The 22,532-nt window shown below is 46.7% G+C and overlaps 1 protein-coding gene across 13 annotated transcripts in view; it reads left to right on the forward strand.

Moving 5' to 3' along the window:
• ATP6V1C2 (ATPase H+ transporting V1 subunit C2) overlaps window positions 1-22,532 on the forward strand; it is a 92,369-nt gene that overhangs the window by 13,421 nt on the left and 56,416 nt on the right. For 6 of the 13 annotated variants that reach the window (XR_006059102.2, XM_027966520.3, XM_060413816.1 and 3 more), the window contains exons 1-3: window positions 17,543-17,900; window positions 18,906-19,057; window positions 21,582-21,649. Coding sequence is in view for 12 of the 13 variants with exons in the window: in XM_027966520.3 (XP_027822321.1) it covers window positions 18,929-19,057; window positions 21,582-21,649 (197 nt within the window). In the remaining variant the exon portion in view is untranslated. Of the gene's footprint in view, window positions 1-17,084; window positions 17,133-17,542; window positions 17,901-18,902; window positions 19,058-21,581; window positions 21,650-22,532 lie in introns of those variants that run through there. The other 7 variants (XM_027966523.3, XM_042245787.2, XM_042245786.2 and 4 more) reach the window with 6 other exon arrangements.

Consider the following 22,532-nt stretch of genomic DNA (forward strand, 5'->3'; position numbering starts at 1 on the left):
TTGAACCCGTGTCTCCCACATTGCCAGGTGGATTCTTTACCACTGGACTACCAGGAAGGCTCAAGAACCAGAACTCTTGATGCCTCTCACCCCTGGCCTCCCTGCTCTCACGCCTACCTGGACTCTTAGCCCTGAGAACAACCTTTTAGAAATACCACATCAGATGATTCCCTTCTCCTTCTTAGAACCCAGTGCACTCACATTTAAATCCCAGCTCCTCCCTGATGCCGATGCGATCCTCCACCGCCTGTCTTCAGCCTACCTCTTTCTCCCCAGTGGCTTGGCCACATTACTTGCTTGCTTTTCTGACCTCAGGGTTCTTGCACTTGCTGTTCTCTCTGTCTAGAATGTTCTGACCTTAGCATTTTGCCACTTTGCACCATCTGGATCTCATTTGAAATGTCCCTCCCCACCCCCAGATGCCTTCTTTGACCCACAGCAGTCCCACCCCCACCTGGCTGCCTCCATCACATTCATGTGTTTTGTTGTCTTTCTTGCATTTATTACCTGGAATGACTTTGCTCTCAGACACTGATGAAAGTTTTTTTATCCTCTGGTTCCTCCATGCTCGCTAGCATGGAAGCCCCTTGAGAACAGGGACCTTATCCATCTGACTGCTATACATGTATGTAATTACATGCAACACTGAGAACAGGACAAATATAAATTTGTTGAATGAAAGAGAAAGATGTTATTCTCAGTGATTCCCAAAGATAATGCTCTGTCTTTCAGGCTCTTGCTGATGGCATGGTCTTCCTCCCGCCTGACAGACCCCGTTTCAGAATACTGAAGTTCCTGGTGGCTGGCCACACCTTGCCCAAGCCCACCTATTTCCCTGTTTCTCTAATTCATCGCTCAGGCTTCCCGTAAATTCCTGCACAGGAATTTACACACCTTAAAAATATCATCAACAACTGGATTGGTTTTCTGTTGCTAATAGGAAATTACGACAAACGTAGTGGCTTAAAGTGAAGTGAAAGTTGCTCAGTCATGTCCGACTTTTTGCGACTCCATAGACTGGAAAATCCCATGGACGAAGGAGCCTGGTAGGCTGCAGTCCATGGGGTCGCTAGGAGTCAGACACGACTGAGCGACTTCACTTTTATGTTTCACTTTCATGAATTGGAGAAGGAAATGGCAACCCACTCCATTGTTCTTACCTGGAGAATCCCAGGGACGAGGGAGCTGGTGGGCAGCCGTCTCTGGGGTCGCACAGAGTCAGACACGACTGAGGCAACTTAGCAGCAGCAGCAGCAGACTGTAGCCTGCCAGGCTCCTTTGTCCATGGAATTCTCCAGGCCAGAACGCTGGAGTGGGCAGCCATTCCCTTCTCCAGGGGAGGTAGTGGCTTAAAACAGTATCAATATTGACCCACAGCTGTGTATGCCAGAAGACTAGTATGGCATGGCTGCTTCTCTGGCAGAAACCATGGTGTCATCCAGTCTGGCTGGTCTGGAGGCTCTGGGGAGAAAGCGGCTTCCCAGATCATTCTTGCTTTTGGCAGAATTCAATGTTCTGCAGTTGTAGAACTGAGATCCCTTATTATTTCCTTGCTGGCTGTCAGCCAGGGGCCACTCCTAGCTCCCAGAAGCTGATCACAGGTTCTTCCCCTGTGACCGCTCCCCCACTTCCCGCCACGGGCAACTTGCAAAATAGACACTTGTAGTCTTTCAAGCCAGCCAGAGTAGGTCTCAGACTTCCCCTCTGCATCCAACAGAGAAGGACTCTTGTGAGTGGGTGAGCCCTATCTTAAGATCAATTGATTAGTAACCTTAATTACATCTGCAAAACCTTTTTGCCATGTGATGTAACATAATATCATATTTACAGAGGAGGGAATTATGCAAAGGTGAAGGACATTGGGTCATCTGGGAATCCTGCCTAACCATGTGCAGCCTGTATAGTCGTCACCATCACCATCATTGTCATCATAATCAGCATGGACAGGTTGTCTTTCCCACCCAGAGAAGAAGAGAATCCCTCCTGAGATACAGCAAGGATTTGAGAAACTAAATTAAGTACACGTGTATTCAGCTATTGGCTTGAAATGCCTTTAGGACTTCCCTATAAAATTTTTGTATTCTTTTAACACTTTGCTCTTGATTATGTGTCCTGTAACCATATTCACTCATATACTCATTCAGCAAATATCTATTGAGGGACGTTCCTGGTGGTCCAGTGGTTAAGAATCCACCTGCCAGTGCAAGGCACAAGAGTCTGATGCCTGGTCTGGGCAGATTCCACATGGTGCGGGGCAGCTAAAGCCCACGTGCCACAGCTACTGAAACCGGCGTGCTCTAGAGCCTGAGTTCCTCAACAGGAGAGTAGCCCCCACTCACCACAACTAGAGAAAACCCACGCACAGCAGTGAAGACCCAGTGCAGCCAAAAAAAAATGGAGCTATTGAGTTACTACTATGTGCTCAGGTATTTGTCAATGTCTGCTTCAGGTTGCTGGGTTCTAGAAGGCATATTTGAAGTGACATTACACTTATGAAAATGCTTTGCAGATGACATTATTATATGAAAATAAGATACTACCATGTAAGTCTTTCTCTGTGGGCTGACTTGGCACACAGATTCCAGAGTCAATATTATGAGATAATGTTCAAGTTTTCTGGAATGCACACGCAGTTTGCACATTGGTGCTGCCCTGCATTTTCACATGGCCTTGTGTTATGCTTTTTGTCCATTTTATATAGCTTGGGCAAGAAAGAGAGAGGAATAGACTTAATATTTTTGCTGTTAAAAAGATTTCCTTTTTACTTATGTTAAATCCACAAATGGATGATGGTGAATTATAGAACGTTTGATCATGGAAATCTGTTCCCTAGGTAGACACATAATAAACACTTCATGTCTGTTGAATAAATAAATGAACAACTAAATTTAAAAAGTCAAAGTTACATACATGTTCTTAAGAAAACAACTTTCAAAAAAATAATTAAAAAAAGAAAACAACTTTCACAAATGTTATTGACATAAATTTATTATTGTTTCTGCTAGTTTTTAAATTTTTTTGTTTTCATTAGTATTACATATATGGGCATTTAGCTATCTTAAACTGGAATGAGTTATTATCTACATTATGGACAAACTTAAGCTGAACTTTAAGTAAGGCTGTGTTTCGTTTTATTGTCTGCTCTAGGTGGTGGTGGTAGGGGGTAATATAAGTTATCTTATTTCCATAAGATAATACAATCCAACCCTGAAATCTCCCCTCTGATTCTTTCCCTCTTTTTTTCCTCCCTTTATGTTCCATTCATTAGCCATTTAGTGGACCTATTTCCAGACCTCATGCATATTAGAGAAAAAGACTGCATAGAGCACAGTCCATGCTGAAAAGGAGTCCAGAGCAGGAGAAATTAAGCCAGGGGAAGTAGAAGTCAGACTAGAAGCCTTCTTATACTTGACCATGAAGATTCTCACTAGGGCCTGAGAACAAACCAGATCACAGCAAGCACCCCATACCTTGCCCCAGACTGTGGGATGCTACCTTGGGGCACATTTCCCCCTTAAATCACACACTTACACTTTGTGTAAATAACACCAAATACACATGGGCATGCATTTCCAGTCTATTTAAAGGAGCTTTTTTGGAAAGTTTCATGTATTTGTTGTTGTTTACTCACTAAGTCGTGTCTGTCTGTTTTGTGATCCCATGGACTGTAGCCGGCCAGGCTCCTCTGTCCATGGGATTTTTCAGGCAAGAATATTGGAGTCTGTTGCTATTTCCTTCTCCAGGGGATTTTCCCAACCCAGGGATCGAACCCACCTCCTACATTGGCAGGCAGATTCATTACCGCTGAGCCACCTGGAAAACCTGAGTTTTTGTGTAGAATCCTTTGAATAAGAACAGATGTTTACTGAGAATGAGCACAGGCTGATTATACTACCCCAAAACTGGTGACTTCTGTGCTTGAAGGTTTATCACCATCCCCACCTCTGCAGTGGGATCACTGGCTGACGAGGAAACCACAAGCGAATTCATTTCATCTCCAAATACCCTGTTCACAGCAGGCCTCATCGAACGTAATTATTTCTTGACTCAGTTGTCAGAATTAAGCAGCTAGACTATAATGGTTCTCTGTTCTAAGAGCATTCAAAGTGATCAGGTTATAACAAAGGAACAAAAGCCACTGGTTTTGGAAAAAAGCAGCTCACTTCACAGATGACCTGCTCAGGCTCTTCAGAGCTCCAGGGCTTCCTGCTCCATAGAAACAGAGACAGTGACAAGCATGAGATAGGCAAAGGCCCAGTACGGTCATGAAGAGCCCTGTGCTCACAAGAGCTTCACCCACACCTGGTTTAAAACTCTGCTGTTACATCTTGAAATTCTTAACAATTTTGGAGCAAGAGACCCTGCCTTATGTGCCCAGTCCCACATACTGGGCATGATGGGTGCATCAACAAGGGGCTCCAACTCATTCAGGGGGTGGGGAGGCTTTCGGGAAAAGGAAGGGGCAGTGGATATTGGGAAATGCAGCCAAGAAGGTACAAAAGAGCCAGATAGTGAACTGGTATATTGCATGTTAAGGCAACTGGAAATTCACCCTGAGCTAATGGATGTCAAGCTAGATGGGTGGGGTCAGATTTGCAAAAGCAGCCTCTCAGGCTGATATGTGAGTTATATTTGCTGGGTCCAGCTATTAAGCAGTGATTGCAATTATCTGAGTGAGTAATGAGGAAGGCCTGCACATAGTACCACTAGGGACAAAGAGAAAAATCAGCAGACTTTCATGATTGTCGTTAGGGCTAAGGGAGAGGGCAAGGTTAAATGTTCCTCCCAGTTTCAGGGTCAGGCATGATGGTAGAAAACACAAGAACAGGTCCTGGTGGTGGGGGAGGGGTGGAAAGTTGGGGGGATAAATAAATAAATGAGAAGATGTTCATTCTCACCACACTAATCTATAGATTCAATGCAAAACATCAGCAGGCTTTTTTTTTATTTTTTGGTAGAAATTAAGCTGATTCTAAAATGTGTAGCAGTACAAAAATTATTTTCAAAACACTTTTAAAAAACCACAAAGTTAGAGACTATTTAAAGGCCTACAGTAAAGTCACCGTAATCAAGATGGTGTGCTTCTGAAAGAAGAATCAACAAATATATCATGGAAAAGAAGAGAGAGTCCAGAAAAATATCCCAATTTATATTGTCATCTGATTTTCATTACCACCCAAAGTTTGTAGTTTATATTAGGTTTCATTTTTGGTATTCTGTGGGTTTGGACAAAAATGTGTAATGACATGTATTCATCATTGTAATAGCATTGGGTTGGCTCAAATTTAAATTTCAGTTTCCCCATTAGATGTTACAAAAATATTATATAATACAAACTAGTTTCACTATTTTAAAAATCCTCTGTATTCTATCTACTCATCCCTTCCTCTCCACTACACTTGAATTTTTGAAAGTTATGAAGAACAAGTAGTTCCTGTGGAAGTGGATGAAATATCTCTGGGAGAATGTATAGATAAGGCTTCTTAATCTGAAATCCAAGAGTCTAGGTGGGCCCACAAACCCCTTGATGATATCATATGAAAAGAATCCTATGTACATGTAATATACACATATTTTTCCTGGAAGGAGAGATCAACAGAGAATCAAAGGGTTCTGTGAGTCCTCAAAAGCCATGAACCTCCAGTGTAGCTCAAGAGAGCAGTGGATAATGAATGGAGACAACAAAAATAAAGGGAGGTCAGAGAAAAGACGCGCAGGAAGGAGCCTGAGTGACTACATAAGACGATGGATTCATGCAAGTCTCAACAAGGGGTGATTCCAGAGGAGAGTGTTAAATGAGTTGTAGTGCAAAGGAGACTCTTGAGAGCCCCTTGGACAGGAAGGAGATCAAACCAGTCAATCCCAAAGGAAATCAACCCTGAATATTCATTGGGAGGACTGAGGCTAAAGCTGAAGCTCCAATACTTTGGCCACCTGATGCAAAGAGCTGACTCACCGGAAAAGATCCTGATGTTGGGAAAAATTGAAGGCAGGAGGAGAATGGGGTGACAGAGGGTGAGACGGTTGGATGGCACCACTGACTCAATGGACATGAATTTGAGCAAACTTTGGGAGGTGGTGAAGGATAGGGGAACCTGGCATGCTGTAGTCCATAGGATCACAAAGAATCGGATATGAGTTGGCGACTGAACAACAAACTAGATAGGGGAGCACTGATAAACACGACCACACCTGTTCCCTGGGCTGAAAAATGGGAGGATTGTTTTTGAGGAAGTGGTGAGGACAGAGCCAGATGGGGGCGGCCTGAGAAGGGAACAGCACCCACCTACACACGCTCAGCTGGAGATTCCTCCCACCAGGTGCAGCTCTTCCTGTCTCCATCCCTCATGAATCTGGGCCACTCTAAGCTCTCAAGGCCCTGTCACTTCTCCAGGGAGAACCCTATTTGAAATGGGTTTTCCCAGCTACTCTCAGTCTCATTCCCACTTTTGATCTTCTTTGTAAGAACTTAAAAAATGTTAATTTCTTATGCTTATTTACCTGTTTACTTGCATCTGACCTGCCTTCCACACTAGAATGGAAGCTGCCTGGGGCCGGGGTCTTGTGTCCCCTGTGGTTCCCCTAGCCATGAGCACAGGCTTGTACACACAGTAGGTCCTCCACAGGCAGGGGAATGCGGATGTGCCTGGCAGTCGGGATGTGAACACAGTGCTGGACATTTAGAATGAAGGAGAGAGACCCGGGGGGCAGTGGAGTAGGGCTCAGGGACCAAGGAAAGAGGTTTAAAGAAAGATGATGATTAAGGGAATTCCCTGGTGGTTCAGAGGTTAAGACTCAACACTTCCACCGTGGTGACCTGGGTTCAATCCCCAGTCAGGGAACTAAGATCCTACAAGCTGCAAGGCACAGCCAACAATTAAGACAATAATACAGAAAGAAAGAAGGCTGAGTTTGCACGCTGAAGGGGAGGATCGTAGAGTGACGGTGTGCTGGATGATGAAAGACAGCTAGGAGGTAGCTGACAGAGGAGATGGGGGAGGCTTTGGTGATGAGCTGGGGAGGGGGTGCCAGCCTCGAAGAGGGGGACCTGTCATATCCTCTAAACAAGAACAAGGCAGCAACAGGGTGAAGGACTACATAAGGTGGTAAATCCATAGACCGGCAGAATTAGAAGCAACACTGACATCTGAGGGTATCACTTTCCTGGGGAGTGGGGGGTGAGGTCATCTTCAGAATGAAGGCTGCAAAGCCTCCGGGAGAGACTGCAGCCGAGCAGCGAGGCAGACCTGGCTGAGTCACCACAATGGTCTTGGGTCAATTTACCGTGTCCCCCACCAGCGGGGAGGTCTGTGAGAGCAGGACCGGAACTAGCTTTCACCACTCAGTCCCTGGCACCTTGAACGGTCCTGGCTTGCGGTCATGGCTCTGCATATCTGTTGAAAGCACAGAAGGGTGAGTGCCGGAGGGAAGGGACAACCGGACGGAGGCCACGTGTGGAGCCAGGCAGCACGAGGGCACCTCTCGGGCACGGCTGGGCTGCCTGGGGAGCAGGGGGAGACTGAGCACCAAGGGTTTTGCTGAAATAAGGTGAGATGGATTCACAGGAAGAGTAGGTCATGAGAGCATCAGAGGCGCTGATGAGAAAGCAGTTCAGACCGTTTGCCTGGCCTGAAAAGAAGCCGCGCTGGGAGGAGGTGGCCAAGCAGAGGAAGGCAGAGGTGTGTGCGTGTGTGTCTGTGTGTGTGTGGGCGCGCTGAGGGCAGTGCAGTGGGGGCTGGGTATGAGAGCGGGATACTGGTATTTAAGCTTTCCGAGGTGGGGCAGTTTCAGGTGATGACAAGGCGCAGGGTGCGGCCACAGGAGTGGGCAGCTGAAAAGGCAGATGGAAGGTCCTTGGAGTGGAGGAGCTTTGGAGGCCGGGGATGGACATTGTCCATGGGGACACTCAAGCCACCCCGCTCGAGCTGGAGAGAACCGCCATACCAAAGTCAGATGCTTGGGTCCTCGCAGAGGAGCGGGGGGAGGGGCTAGTGATGGCATTTCACTCATTCATCTTCATTCATTCATTTAGGAAATACTCACCGTCGATTTGCTTTGCCTTCACAGGCAACCAGGCAGACAGGAGTCTTTCCTTGACCTAGTCCACCGTCTCCAAGGACCACGCAGGTCTCTGCTTTCCCCGTCCCTTCCTGGGAGGGGGAAAGGGCGTTGCCCTGCTGGAGCCTTGGCCGCAGCGGCTTCTCCGCAGACACAGAGGCCTCTGGTCTGGCCACACCGGTTACCCTCGCCAACCCCAGATGTCCTCGAGGTGGCGGATCAGCACGAAGGAGGCAGGTTGTCCTGGAAGATGTCGCCAAGTTGCCTGCAGGCTCTGGGATCAGGGGGAGGACCTGGAGCACCCTGGGCAGGTCGGGAGTGAGGAGAGCAAGGCACAGAGAAGCAGCAAGTGCCCAAGGTGGGATGAGACGGGCTGGCCGAAGATATGAGGGTCCCCAAGGGCCTCCCAAACTCAGGCATGTGGCTCAGGGTCATCCCCCAACCCAGACCCATGGCAATCTCCCAAGGGATTTCAGCACCCAGTCTCACTAACATCTGGGAAGTCCTGCTTTGTGTGTCACTTCATCAACCTGGTTGACTCTTCAGCAGGTTTCCGAAACACAGAGACTCGCGGAAAATTCATGCTGCTTCTCACGGCGGTTGCGTGTTGCGGACCCTCATTCCTCTGTGACATTCTTATTCAAAACTCCCTAGGAGTGCGGTGCTCATTTTCCAAACGGAAACCATCCTGGTGTCACTGTCACCAGAGAAACCTATGGAGAGAGAAGATGGTCAAAGGGACCTTGACAACCTCCTTTTAAAAAGTGCCAGGCAGGAGCCTCCTTTGTAGAGCCAGGGAACCGCCTACACTGTCCTCCCCACAAGCCCAGCCAAGGGACCGGCTGCAGGCTCTCAGTGGAATGCCAGGACGAGGAGGACAGGACTGGCCACTTCCTCTATCACTGTCACCTGTGCTCTGGCCTGCTGGCCAGGCGCAGGTCTCCAGGGTCAGTTAGGGAAGAAGAGCTCACAGTGCTAGTCTTGGTGACTCAGATATAGGGTCTGGACGCACTAGGTCATCTCCAGAGTTGGCTGCAGACTGAAGGCAGGAGAGGGGATGGGGGCACCTGGGCTGGGGCTTTCCCACTCCAGCCACGAACCCAGCAACTTGCTCCAGCAACCCAGCAAAATGTTGGCTGCACAGTGCTGAGATCAAAGCAGAGTTGAAGCACTCCAGAAATCTGACATACTTGACCTCTGAGATTATTAAGCAAAGCATGCTTCTCAGAACCTCAGGTTCAGCAATGTTTATCAGATGCTGACGAAGCCAAGGTTCATGGCTATGAATATTTATTGATCAAACTATTAGCTATCTGATGATATGTTTGCTGTGTCACAGGATGTATTATGTGATTACAAGAATTCACTCATTACACAGACCTTTACTGGCAGCCGTCCTTGTGAAGGTGGAGATGAGGACAAGAGTGAAGCCTGCTGATCCACTCCAGCGATGAGGACAGACAGACGGACAGCAGGCTCTCGGGCCATGGACAGCAGGCTCTCGGGCCATGGCTCTGAAAACCCTGAAAGAGGAACGGGTGGGGATCCAAACAAGGATTTAGAAAGGTTTCACCGGTGGGTCACGCTTGGGTGGCCTTGTTTGTTTTCGGTTATTTTTTTGGTAAATGGTATTTGTGGTTGCTTTCTATATTTTAACAGCTTTATTGAGAAATATTTCACATACCATACAATTCACACGTTAAATTACAATTCTGTTTTTACACAGTTGTGCAATCATCGCCACACTCAATCTCACCTTCTCAGAGAAACTCTTAGCAACCGCTTTCCATTTTCCTCTAACTCTTCCCCACCCCCTTGCTGCTGCTGCTGCTGCTGCTAAGTCGCTTCAGTCATGTCCGACTCTGTGCAACCCCATAGACGGCAGCCCATCAGGCTCCCCCGTCCCTGGGATTCTCCAGGCAAGAACACTGGAGTGGGTTGCCATTTCCTTCTCCAATGCATAAAAGTGAAAAGTAAAAGTGAAGTTGCTCAGTCGTGTCCGACTCTCAGCGACCCCATGGACCGCAGCCTACCAGGCTCCTCCGTCCATGGGATTTTCCAGGCAAGAGTACTGGAGTGGGGTGCCAATGCCTTCTCCCCCACCCCCTTGCTTTCCCCCAAACCCTAGACAACTACTCATCTGCTTTCTGCCTCAATGAACTGGCGTATTTTGGATATTTCACCTAAAGCGAATCATGACGATTTATGGTCTTCAGTGACTGGCTTCAGTGTTATCAAGGTTCATCCATATTGAAGCGAGTGTCAGCCCCCTACTCCTTTCTGTTTGTTTGTTTTTTGCCTGGCTATCAGTTCCCCGACCTCGGACTGAACCCTGGCCACAACAATGAAAGCCCAGAATCCTAACCCCTAGTCCACCAGGGAACTCCCCACCCCTGCTCACTGTCATTGCCAAATAATATTCCATTGTGTGGATATGCCACATTTTATTTACCTGTTCATCAGTCGATAGACATTTGAATTGTTTGGGGTATTATGACTAATGCTGTTGTTCACATTTGTGTCCAAGTTTTTGTGTGCATGTAGTTTGAATTTCTTCACTGTATACCTGGGAGTGAGGTTGCTGGGTCATCTGGTAACTGTGTTTAACATTTAAGAAACTACCAAACTGTTTTCCAAAGTGGCTGAGCCATTTGTTATTGCCACCAACCGTGTATGAGGGCCCCAACTCATCTCATATCCTCATTAGCACTTGTTTTCCTTTTTTAAATTATAGTTCTCTTGGTGAGTGTGAAGTGGCATCACATAGTGGGCTCAACTTGGGCTCCTGGTCATAAATTTAAAGTGGAATTGTAAGGGGGGAAAACTCTCCTCAATCCTATTTGGGTCTCAAGCTAGGCCTAAGAATTAAACTGACACAGAACAAATTAACAGGAGAAAAGCATACAATTTTTAAAAACCAGAGCAAGAAGCTTTTCCATCTTTCAGACAAGCACACAATGAATCTGTGACAAATGGACAAGACAAAGGGGCTTATATTGAGGGGTAATAAGTGCTGAAGAAGTAACCTTGGAAGATAAGGGTTAGTTTAACAAGGATGTTGGTACAGATCTTAGTCCCCGGCTCCCCCCAACCCAACCCCCCACCCTGCCCATCTCTAGTGATAAGAAAGTCTTTCTCCCCCTTGGATCAACGAGGACACTTTCATATGGGAGTTTTATCTCCTGCTTTCAGGAAAAAGAGCAAGATCAGTGTCCTTCTTGCTCTGATGTGTCTTAAGTGCCTTTCATTCAAAGTAATCAATATGCCAAAGTGGCCTGTTCAGGGGTGAAATGTTCCAGTCTCTGCCTCTATCTGCGTGTCTTCTTCCCCATGTGTCTCTGTGTCTTCTCTTATGATAAATCCAGTATGATGTCATCCCAATATCCTTAACTAATTATATCTGCAAAGACCCTTTTCCTAAATAATGTCCATCCCATCGACAGAGGAGTTGACAGCTACAGTCCGTGGGGTCACTAAGAGGTGGACATGCCTGAGCAAGCAGGAAACTTCTGCACCTGAGGTTCAGGGTGGATGTGAATTTCTGTTGGGGAGAATACTATTCCATCTGCTACAGAAGATGAGAGTAAAGATGACAATGACGTAGAAGGATCAAAAGAAAGAAGACAAGCAGGCAGATATAAGATACATTTAAATTCATTTATCTTTAAACTTTTCATTTGAGCATAGTCGATTCACAATGTTGCATTAGCTTCAGGTGTACGGCAAGTTGAATCAGTTATATTAGTACATGCGCCCACTCTGTTTTTTAGGTTCTTTTCCCATATAGGCCATTACAGAGGACTGAGGACTGAATAGAGTTCCCTGTGCCATAGCGTAGAACATGTAAGGTATGCTTTGGATTGGCCATTAGGAAGCTACTGAAACGAAGAACTGGAGAACAGAATGGGACACAAGAAAACATTCACTTCATGTTTTTGAAAGGTTGTAATAAAGCTAGGAAAGTCCTTTTGGGTTGCAACAGATATTTGCTTATTTCCACATCTAAACATTTGAATGTTTGCTATATGCCAGGCCATTTTTGGGCTTTCCTCATGGCTCAAATGGTAAAGAAGCTGCCTGCAATGCCTGAGACCCAGGTTTGATCCCTGGGTCGGGAAGATCCCCTGGTGAAGGGAATGGCAACCCACTCCAGTATTCTTTCCTGGAGAATCCCATGGACAGAGGAGCCTGGCGGGCTACAGTCCACGGGGTCACAAAGAGTCAGACATGACTGAGTGACTAACACACACACACACACACATACACACACATACACACGAGGCCATTTTTATTTCCATTTTTATTGAACTTCTGGTGGCGCAATGGTAAAGAATCCACCTGCCAGTGCAGGAGATGAAAGAGACGTGGGTTCCATCCCTGGACTGGGAAGATCCCCTGGAGAGGAGACGGGCAAGCCACTCCAGTAGTCTTGCTTGGAAAATTCCATGAACAGAGGAGCCTGGTGGGCTAGAGAGCAGGGGGTTGCAAAGACTAGGGCACGACTGAGCGACGAAGCACAGACACAACGAAAACAACGGGACCTTGGTGTCCCCATTTTATAGGCGAGGAGACCTGACTACAGGAGTTTGTACTTGGAAAGGGCACAGCTGATCCATGACAGAACTGGAGACAAGGTCAGAGCCTCTCAAGTCCAAGGCAGAGCTTGAAATGCTGGTGGGTTCTCTTTGCTGGAGCCGGGAGACTCCTCCTCAAGCACTGGCCACTCCTTCCTCCCTCCTGGCTTAACTGCATCAAAGACATGTTAGAAGTGATTGAACGCATGAGTGACAGATGGGTCACGTGTTTACAACTGGGCAGAATCAGTATCTTCCAAAAGAACCCAGGAGGGGGGAAAAGGAACTTGGAAATGAGAAACAAAAGGAGAAAAAGAGGGCAAGGAGAGAGAGGTGCTTTTTAAGGTGGCTGATACTCAGAGCACACCTTGACTGAAGACTGGTAGGGACCTGTCGCTGAACCCTATTGTTTAATCTTCAGAAAAAAAGTTGTAAAACAGGAATGATTATTATCCCCACTTTACAGCCCCCTGAGCCCTAACTGTGGAAGCTCACTTGGCTGATGAGTGGAAGAGCCAGGAATTGAACTCCACATAGTGTGTTAGAAGCTGCTGCTCTGGACTGGAGGAGTCGTTTAGATATTGTTGTGTAACACTCAGAAGAATGGAGTTCAGATCCCAGGACTACCACTGACTGTGCTCTCATTCGACTCACTTAATCTCCCTGGGCTTGTTTCCTCATCTGTAAAATGAGGATCATGGCACTTCTTGAATGTTTATATCTCATTTTTATGCATGTGCTATATCCTGCTCCGTGTTTTGTATTCATAGCTTCATGAGTTGGAACAGCTCGAAGTTCTGTTTACCATGCTTGTTTTGCTCTACCACAGGTCTGAAAACTGATTTATTTTTGCAAACTCCACGGAGGCTGGAAGATACTGGAGGAAAAAAAAAAAAAAAACTTGTTAAAGGAAATGAACACTTATCTCTGTGTACTCGAGTAAAGGAATCATGAGAATTCCTCGGCTTTATTTTCTTCAAGAAAAAAAAATAAACACCATCAGGATGCTGTCCTTAAAATCACAAGGGTTTTGGCTGGATAACAAAATATAGATCGAAGTACTCTGAGTCCCTAGAGAAAGATGTTGGGCAATAACAAGGGATTATTATAATATGCCAAACGTAATGGCAAATAATATGCCAAACGTAAACCCCTAGAGACCTTCTAAGAAAGCAGAGGGAGTGAGAGATGAAGGGAAGGTTTACTGAGCATAGCGGGTTCTCAGGCTATGACTTTGGTGCTTCGAACACTATTTTCTCTCATCCTCAGAGCAGGCCTGAAAGGTGAGCATAATTGCCCTCCTTTTTAAACATAGGAACCCTGTAGCTCAGCGAGGTTAAGCAGTTTATCAGATTATCTGATTCCAAAGCCTAATCTCTTCCTACAACACCATGCTGACACTCCAGGGACAATTTGGCTTGCATTTTTCTCTTCTAGAGACCTGTCCCTTCAGAAAACTTCCCTGGGTCCTTCTCAGCTAAGTCTAAACAAATTCACCCAAGCCGATTGCAGGTGGAATCATGCATCGTTGAGAAGGGTTGTCTCCATGCAGTAAGGAAGAGGGCACCGTGTGGGAGAGGCCAGTGGACAACAGACCAAAAAGACCACCCTTGTCCTTCTAGTTCCCAAACCTGATGGGACTGTTCCCTTCTGCATGATTTAGCTGGCTCAGTGCACAGCCAGTGACAACTGCAGAAATATTTCTAGAATATTTAGCCAAAGCCAAATTCATAATACGCTAGAGATGATTCAAGGCTGATGGCATTTCTTCCCCAGCCTTTTTTTCCCCAGGAAGAGATAGCATTCTTTAACCTGGGTTGTAACCTGGGTTCTTCCAGAACTGTGTCTATAAACCTGTTTTTATTTTCGTAACCTGGGGGTATTTTATAAATGTTGGTCAAAGCACTTCAACTTAGTGCAGCTTTCAGAGACTTTGGGAGTTGGGGTGGAGAATTTGAACAAGGGTACTAAATGCTGCTTCAGGCTAATATATGGAAGGAAACCACTTTTGTTCTATTGATGTATGGGATGGGAATGCTGTTTTGTATTCTTCCAATATTCTAAAGGGGGCTTCCCTTGTGGCTCATCTGGTAAAGAATCTGCCTGCAATGCGGGAGACCTGGGTTTGATCCCTGGGTTGGGAAGATCTCCTGGAGAAGGGAAAGGCTACCCACTCCAGTATTCTGGCCTGGAGAATTCCATGGACTGTATAGTCCATGGGGTCAAGAAGAGTCGGACATGACTGAGCGACTTTCACTTCACAATATCCTAAAGGATCAGGCTCTACAACTTTTGGTTGATGCCTCTCTCTTTCTGTTAAAGAGTGATCTCACTTTATAGGGAAACAGGAGAGTAACACCTTGATTCAAAATGGATAAGTACATATACTGTCTTGAAAACTGCAAATCAAAAAGCCCTGGGACAAGACAGAGTTGTTTCTGTCTCTCTCTCTCTCTCTCTTTTTTAGTTTAAGATGTAAGTTGTTCAGCAAGATCTCTTTATTTGCCTTTGAAATCAAACGTATCTGACTCAGGTTCTGGTGTGGTAAATTAGTGATAACATAGACTGATAAATTTATTTTTATCTCTAAAAAGCAATCTGTAGCAGGATGCCAAACTTTATGTATAACATATAATCTCAGTCATGTCCTAAAGCCCATATTTGTATATATGAATATACATTTAAAAAATAACACCAGGAAGAAAAAAAATAATAAAAAAATAAAAAATAACAGAGGCAATTTGAATGTTAACAGTGGTTATTTTTAAATTGTGGAAATATAGCCTTCGAGCTCTAGAGCCTGTACTCTGCAACAAGAGAAGCCACGGCAATGAAAAGCCCAAGTACCACAATCAAGGACAGCCCCCACTCTCTGTAACTAGAGAAAACCTTCGCAGCAACGAAGACCCAGCACAGCCAACAATAACTAAATAATTAAGTGTTTTGTTTTTTTTTAAAAAAGCGAAAGACCAGAAAGATTGTAGATTCTGAGTAAGATGAGCAAGACTACAGTCCTTATTCTTTTCTTAATCAGATATCCTGGAGTTAATTCATGTCAGACTTTTATTTCACCAAAAAAGAGGAAATCAGATTTATAAAAAGAAAAGGATTCATAAGCAAAGTTGGGGATGCTTCTAAACACGTTGCCCAATCTCTGAGAAGCCAGGTCTCTGAATAAGGAAGGATGGGGAAACCTGTACTTAGATGGAAAGCACAGGTTCTCACATTGAGGACCGGGCCTGCAGGCTTTCTGGGAGCAGTCGGAAGGACATGGGATTTGGATCAGAAGTCTGAGTTCCACTCACAGCATTGCCACTTATCAGTCATGTGACACCAGCAATTCCAGCAACATCTGTGGGCATTGATGCTGTTGTTCATAAAAGAGGTCTGCTCCCAACTCTGTGTGTTAGTTGCTCAGTCATGTCCAACTCTTTGCAACCTCATGGACTGAAGCCCACCAGGCTCCTCTGTCCATGAGATTCTCCAGGCAAGAATACTGGAGTGGATTGCCATTCCCTTCTCCAGGGGATTTTTCTGACCCAGCGAGACCCGAACCCGAGTCTTTTGCATTGCAGGCAGATTCTTTACTGGCTGAGCCACCAGGGAAGCCTGACTCTAAGGGATCTGTCTTCCCTGGTTGGAAACAATGGTATTCCAGATAAAGTCCAAAATACAAGATCCTAGGTCAATGTCCAACCAGGCCACTCCTTCCCTGAAATTGCCACTTAACCTTCCTGTACACACTGGGTTTCCTCATCCTTGGTTTCAGGTGTCCTCCCTCAGGAGGGAATGTCGCAAGGACTGACTAATGCGCCCGCATGTCCCAATCACGATGATACAGTGGACAGCTGCAGGGAGTTCCGACCTGCCATTCCCGGCTCCACAATAGGATTGCAGGGCCATCTGCTGTGACCTTAAAACTCACATTTCCGTCCTGCATCTGGGGCTCTTACGCATTAGGCTTCTTTTCAGAGGTCTGAAAGCATTCCCCGTAGCAGGTGGCCAGTCTGGCTAGCCTCAGGTGGCAAGGGGGAGCACACACTCAGGGACTCAACTGAAACTTCTTCAACATCCTCTCCCCCCTAAAAAATAATTTAGAGATTTTAATCTTTCCCAGAAACCACTGAAAATACCATCCACGAAGAAGGATGCACTAAAGTTTCCTCCTAGCCTCCAGAGAAAATGAATTCTTAGAGGTGTTTTTGTTTTTCTTTAAACACTCACGCGTTAAGTTCTGGGGGGTTCCATCTGTTGTTTTCAAACAGCACGGATTACGAGCTCAAGCCGCGGTACTACGCGGTAGTTTTATTGATAAATTCCTACTATAGTCACTGCAATTACAAAGGCGGTCAAGTCGAGTGGGCGCGCCCTGCGGTGGACAGTTTCCTTGGCAACCTAGGGCAAGCTCACGCCCACGTCCAGAGGAAGACTGTTCCTCTGCCCAGGTGTTCCAAAACATATACGAACCTGTCGTGGCGCTTTCCAGACACCAACAGACAGGTCAGTTCTGTCTCTTGGTGATCCCCCTTGAGACCCGGTCCCCGGTTGCTGTCAAGGGATGGAGTAGAGGGTGGAGAGACGCGGGGAGGGCAGGTGTCCGGGTCCCCAGCGCCTCCCTTGTTTCTCTCGGTCGTCCGCTCTGCTCCGTCGTGGGGTTGGGACCCCCGTCTGATGCTCTCCAGAATCCCGCCGGTCCCCAGCCCAAGCTGATCGGGGTTCGGGAATCTGGCCAAGACGCGAAGGGAACGGATCCGCCGCCCCCTCGCGCGGCACGGTGGCCCCAGGGGCCCCAGGGGCCCCGCGCCCCGGGCCCCGGCGGCGGCTGGAGGCGGGCTGCCGGCTATGCAAATTCTCGGCGGGGCGGGAGCCGCCTCCCGCTCGAATAAAAGCTCAGGGCGGGGCGCCGCACAGAAGCCGCTGCCTCCCGGGAGCCGGCCGTGCGCTCCTGCCCCGCGCCCGCCCGCTGCCTGCTCGAGCAGCCCGCGGGCTCCCGGTAAGAACGCGCGGCGGCTCGGGGACCCGAGGCGGCTCGGGGAGAGGGCTCGCGTCGCGACCCGGGGGACCAGAGCGAATTGCCCGCGTCCCCTTGGTCCGCGCTCCTCCTCGGCCCACGCGCGCCCTCCACGAGCTTTCTCCGTGGGAACCCGGGCGCCGGCGCCTCTGCTGTGCCCTCCCAGGGGCCGGGGCAGGTGGCATCTCCTCGGGGCCAGTTTGTCCCCAGGCCATCAGCCATCGAAAGCGAAAGGAACTGCGTTCTGTGTGCTCGAGGTTAGGAGGGGTGAAGACTGTCTTGAAGTGGAGGGAGACGGGGGTCGACCAGAAGAGCTTGCACGATGGGACTCTGGCTATTATTATCCTGGGGTTTTTCGTGGCCATCCCGGGAGCTGCTTTGGGAGGCGATGGAAGGGAAGAACAAGCCGAGGGGAGAAAGGTGTGGGTGTGTACACGTTTGAATGAACGGAACGGATCGACTTTAGACGCTGGACAGAAACTTCCAACCAGATTCAGCGTGTTACCCACCTCTGCAGAATAGACTCCTAGTCTTGCGGAAAAATGACTTTAATAGTCCCCTCTCTTTCCCTCCCCCTCAACCTTACTTTACAAAAAGAGAGGTTTTTCTGGAGTGGTTTTTTTTTTTTTTTTCATACTTATTTGGCTGTACTGGGTCTTAGATGCAGCATAGTTCACCAGGACCTTAGCCAGGACCTGGACCGCCAAAGTCCCTTGAAGTGTTTTAAAAGTAGCATCAGTCTCAAGGCTGATCAGTTAAGATCTGGGTTTGCCCAGGCTGCCCTTTGTGGAAGTGCCTCCTGTCTGGTTCCTGCATCCCTGCACACACACACAACCCCCACCCCCCACCCCTTATCCTGCATCCCAGGAGAGGGAGAAAAATAGTCTAGGAGGTGCCCAAACCCAGGCTACTGTCCCCCGCTTTGCAATATCCAGTGTGGGTCTTTTTCTGAAATAGGAGAGATAGAAACCACAGTCCTCCTCCTCCTCCCCTCAAAACCAGTCCGAATAACCTGAGGGAAGGAGGATTTTTGGGAGTCTTTGTGAAGACCGGAGGGCTTTCCAGGTGGAGATAAGCCTCCGGCACATGGCTGTCCTTGGAGCTATAGAATCTGAACTGGAAGGTCAGAGAAGGAACAAATGGGGAGTGGGAAAAGCGAGAGGATTAATTTTGAGGGAAGGGAGTGGTGAACAGGTAGAGATATTTGACACTTGTTTCCTCCTGTTTCTGTTTGTGTGTGTTGCTGTGGTTCTGGTTAGTAGCTGGATCAAAGAAGACTGGAAACATGTCGGAGTTTTGGTTAATTTCTGCCCCCGGAGATAAGGAAAATTTACAAGCCCTGGAGAGGATGAACACAGTAACCTCCAAGTCTAACCTGTCTTATAACACCAAATTCACAATTCCTGACTTCAAGGTACAATTTCCTGGGGAGGAGGAAAGAGGTCATGGGCTGGGGTGGGTGTCTTCTGGAAAGCCAAGGAGAAAAACTATGTCAAAGGCACCAACGCTGAGGTTCAGCCTGGGTGCGATGCTGGACTGGGGGTCCAGATGGGACTGGCCTAGGTGGGGGCTTCACAAATAGTCCCAAATTAACTGTGGTGACTGTGGATCCAGAGCCACGGACAGAATGAGGAGGAGACAAGGGTGTGGCTAGCAGTGACTTCAAAAGATGGAAAGGGTGTCTTACACACTTGGGTCCTCAGGAGTTGTTCTCAGATCCTTTCTGTCTTCAATATCTAAGAAAACGTTTCAACATGGTTTAAATGTGCAGGCTTGGAGATGTTCATCCTTGATTGCGTTCTTGGGCTGGGAGCAAGATGGGTAATCTAACATCCCTCTGGTTCTGATGGAGAGAGAAAGAAGGAGGTTCAGTGATAACTGTGTAGATGGCAGAAAGAGATTTTAAAATGAAACAGGCATGACAGGATCAAGATATGTGAAATCTTAAAAAAAATTGATAATCCTTTAAAAATTTATTTATTTGGCTACGCTATGGGATCTTTAGCAAACTATTCAGTTCAGTCGCTCAGTTATGTCTGACTCTTTGCAACCCCCATGGACTGTAGCGCATCAGGCCTCCCTGTCCATCACCAACTCCTGGAGTTTACTCAAACTCATGTCCATTGAGTCAGTGATGCCATCCAACCATCTCATCCTCTGTTGTCCCCTTCTCCTCCCGCCTTCAATCTTTCCCAGCATCAGGGTCTTTTTCAAATGAGCAAACTCTTAGTTGTGGCAAATGGGATCTTAGTTCCGTGACCAAGGACTGAATCCAGGCCTCCTGCATTGGGAGCATGGAGTCTGAGTCACTGGACTACCAGGGAAGTCCCTGTGTAGTCTTCTTAACTTCCAAAAGAGTAGACTGTTTGCCATGCTTCCTCCAAGAGAAGAAGTGTAAGGCAGTCTTTCTGCCCTACAAATATCTCTTGGGGTCTGGAGTGGGTGAGTGCTGACAGTCAGTCCTGTCCAACTCTTTGCAACCCCATAAACTGTAGCCTGCCAGGCAAGAATACTGGACTGGGTTGCCATGTCCTCCTCCAGGGGATCTTCCCAACCCAGGGATTGCACCTGCATCGCTTCTGTCTCCTGCATTGGCAGGCAGGTTCTTTACCACTAGCCCCACCTAGGAAGCCCCAGGTTCTGGAGGGATGTTGCTAAACGCCCAGAGGCAGTTCTTCTAGTGAATTGCTATATAATCCTCTTTTAAACCTCAGTTTGCCTCTCTGGCAAAAGACCCGCATAGTTGCTAATGAGGCTCCTGCGTTTGCTAGAGTTTATGGTCTGGTACACTGGAGGCCTGTACACAACATCTTTAAGTGCATCGTCACCACTCCCACATTATAGATCAGGACAGGCTGAGGAAGGAGACTGGGGCTGTGGAACTGGTAAGCAGCAACATTGGCTTCTGAGCCCATTTCTTGCTGATTTTTCCAGCCTGCTGTTGTTTGTCCATGATCACATATGTGAAGCTTAGTAAACGAAGCATCCACTCATTGCTTACTTACTACATGTGAGGCATTGTATTAGCCCAAGGGTACAAAGATTTTAAAAAGACATGACTTCTGCCTAAAGTTACTTAAAATCAAGTCCTTTGAAAAGGAATAACACTTCTAGGAATATCCAGGCTTCTTGGTTTCCTAATTACTTCTCAATGTCTGATGAGTGGTTGATGAATTGAGAATGAACTTTTCCTTCTGATTCTGTGAGTAGGCCTTTAAATACAATTTTGGACACGGTAGCAATTTCCACAGGAAGAAACAGGTCGTCATAAGTAAGCTATCCTGAAAAGAAAAGGACTTTCCTAAATGAGAGCAGGAGGAAAAGCTGGGCTTGCCCCAGAAAGGTCATTGTTAATAACAGCAGAGAGGGCCAGACAGAAGGCTTGGCTGTACTAACGTGGAGGAGAAGGGCTTTCAGAAATGGTAACTTCCTCGACTGGCTTTTGTCACAGCTTTTCCTCGGCTCTGAGGATTAATCCCCTGGAGAGCAGACTGTCTTTCTCTTTTTCTGTCTTTTTAAAAAAACTTTATCCCACTTGGTTATGTGGGATCTTAGTTCCTCAACCAGGGTTCAAACCTGCGCCCCCAACATTGGAAGTATGGAGTCAAGCACTGGACTGCTAGGGGAGTCCCCCAGACTGCCATTCTTAGAGGAAAGTGAGCTGAGGGCAGACCAGGACACATAAAGTCACTCCTTCCTCTGGCTGAAATGCTAGTTTATCCTCTTGGCCCCAAAATAAAATAATAGTAATAACAATAATATTCCCAAATCCACTGGTTTCTCTTGAGAGCTCTTCTCGGTTTCCAGTGTGACCATTGACCCAAGGAAAACTAAGCCAAGATGGAAGTTATAGAATTCCCTGCCCTGGAGTTGAAAGGGCACTCCCCCACCCCTCTGCTACAAAGTCTGAGCCCCTGACTTCTCTCCCATCTTTCTAGGTGGGGACCTTGGATTCCCTTGTCGGCCTCTCTGATGAGCTGGCGAAGCTTGATATCTTTGCTGAAAGGTAAAATATTTCTTATTTACTATATACAAGTGAGAATGTGCCAATGTTGTCAGAAGACACAGTGCTTTTGCTTTGGCTGGCCCTGGACGTCACAGGAAGAGCCGGGTGGGTCTTCGTGAGGGTGCAGGAGACCTTGAGGAGATTTGCTTGCTCAGGCAGCATGGTTTTTTAGGGGGCTGCCATTCAGAGGACTATGAAATAAGGTGCTGAAACACTTAGAAAAATATAATGCAGCTTAACCCTGCCAAAAGCTTTTCGTGGTTTTTTTTTGTTTGTTTGGGTTGGTTTTTGTAGGAACATATGCAAGTGCACACCATTAAAAATTCAAATTACAAAGAAAAGCTGTCCAGTAAAATCTGATTTCTTCTCACCTGTTTTCCATTTTCCTGTCCCCTTGTTTTCCCTCTTTTAAGGCGATGTTATTATAATTTTTAGGAAAGCCTTCCAGAGACAGTCTGTACCTGTACCAGTAAATATGAGCATATTCTTAAAAATAATTTTATACAAATAATAGCATATATCCTGCATCTTGTTTCCCCACCCTGAATCCCATTTCTTAGAGATAATTTCATGTCAGCCCATAATTATTTAAAAAAATGGCTATATTACCTTGACTAAATGTAACCTAATTTATTTGAATTTTCCTATTGATGGACATTTAAGTTTTCTAGTGTTTTGCTATTACAAACAACGCTGTAATGACTCTCCTTTTTTGTACTTCTTTGTGCCCATGTAGGAGTGGGATAATTATTTTAGAACCTTAAAATCATTTATTTTAAAAAATTATTACAAATCTGGTGCATAATCATTGGGAAATATTTATAGATTATTATTGTTGTTAATTCACTAAGTGACATCCATGGACTGTAGCCCACCAGGCTTC

This window comes from Ovis aries, chromosome 3, assembly GCF_016772045.2.
Source record: "Ovis aries strain OAR_USU_Benz2616 breed Rambouillet chromosome 3, ARS-UI_Ramb_v3.0, whole genome shotgun sequence".
Classification (NCBI taxonomy): domain Eukaryota; kingdom Metazoa; phylum Chordata; class Mammalia; order Artiodactyla; family Bovidae; genus Ovis; species Ovis aries.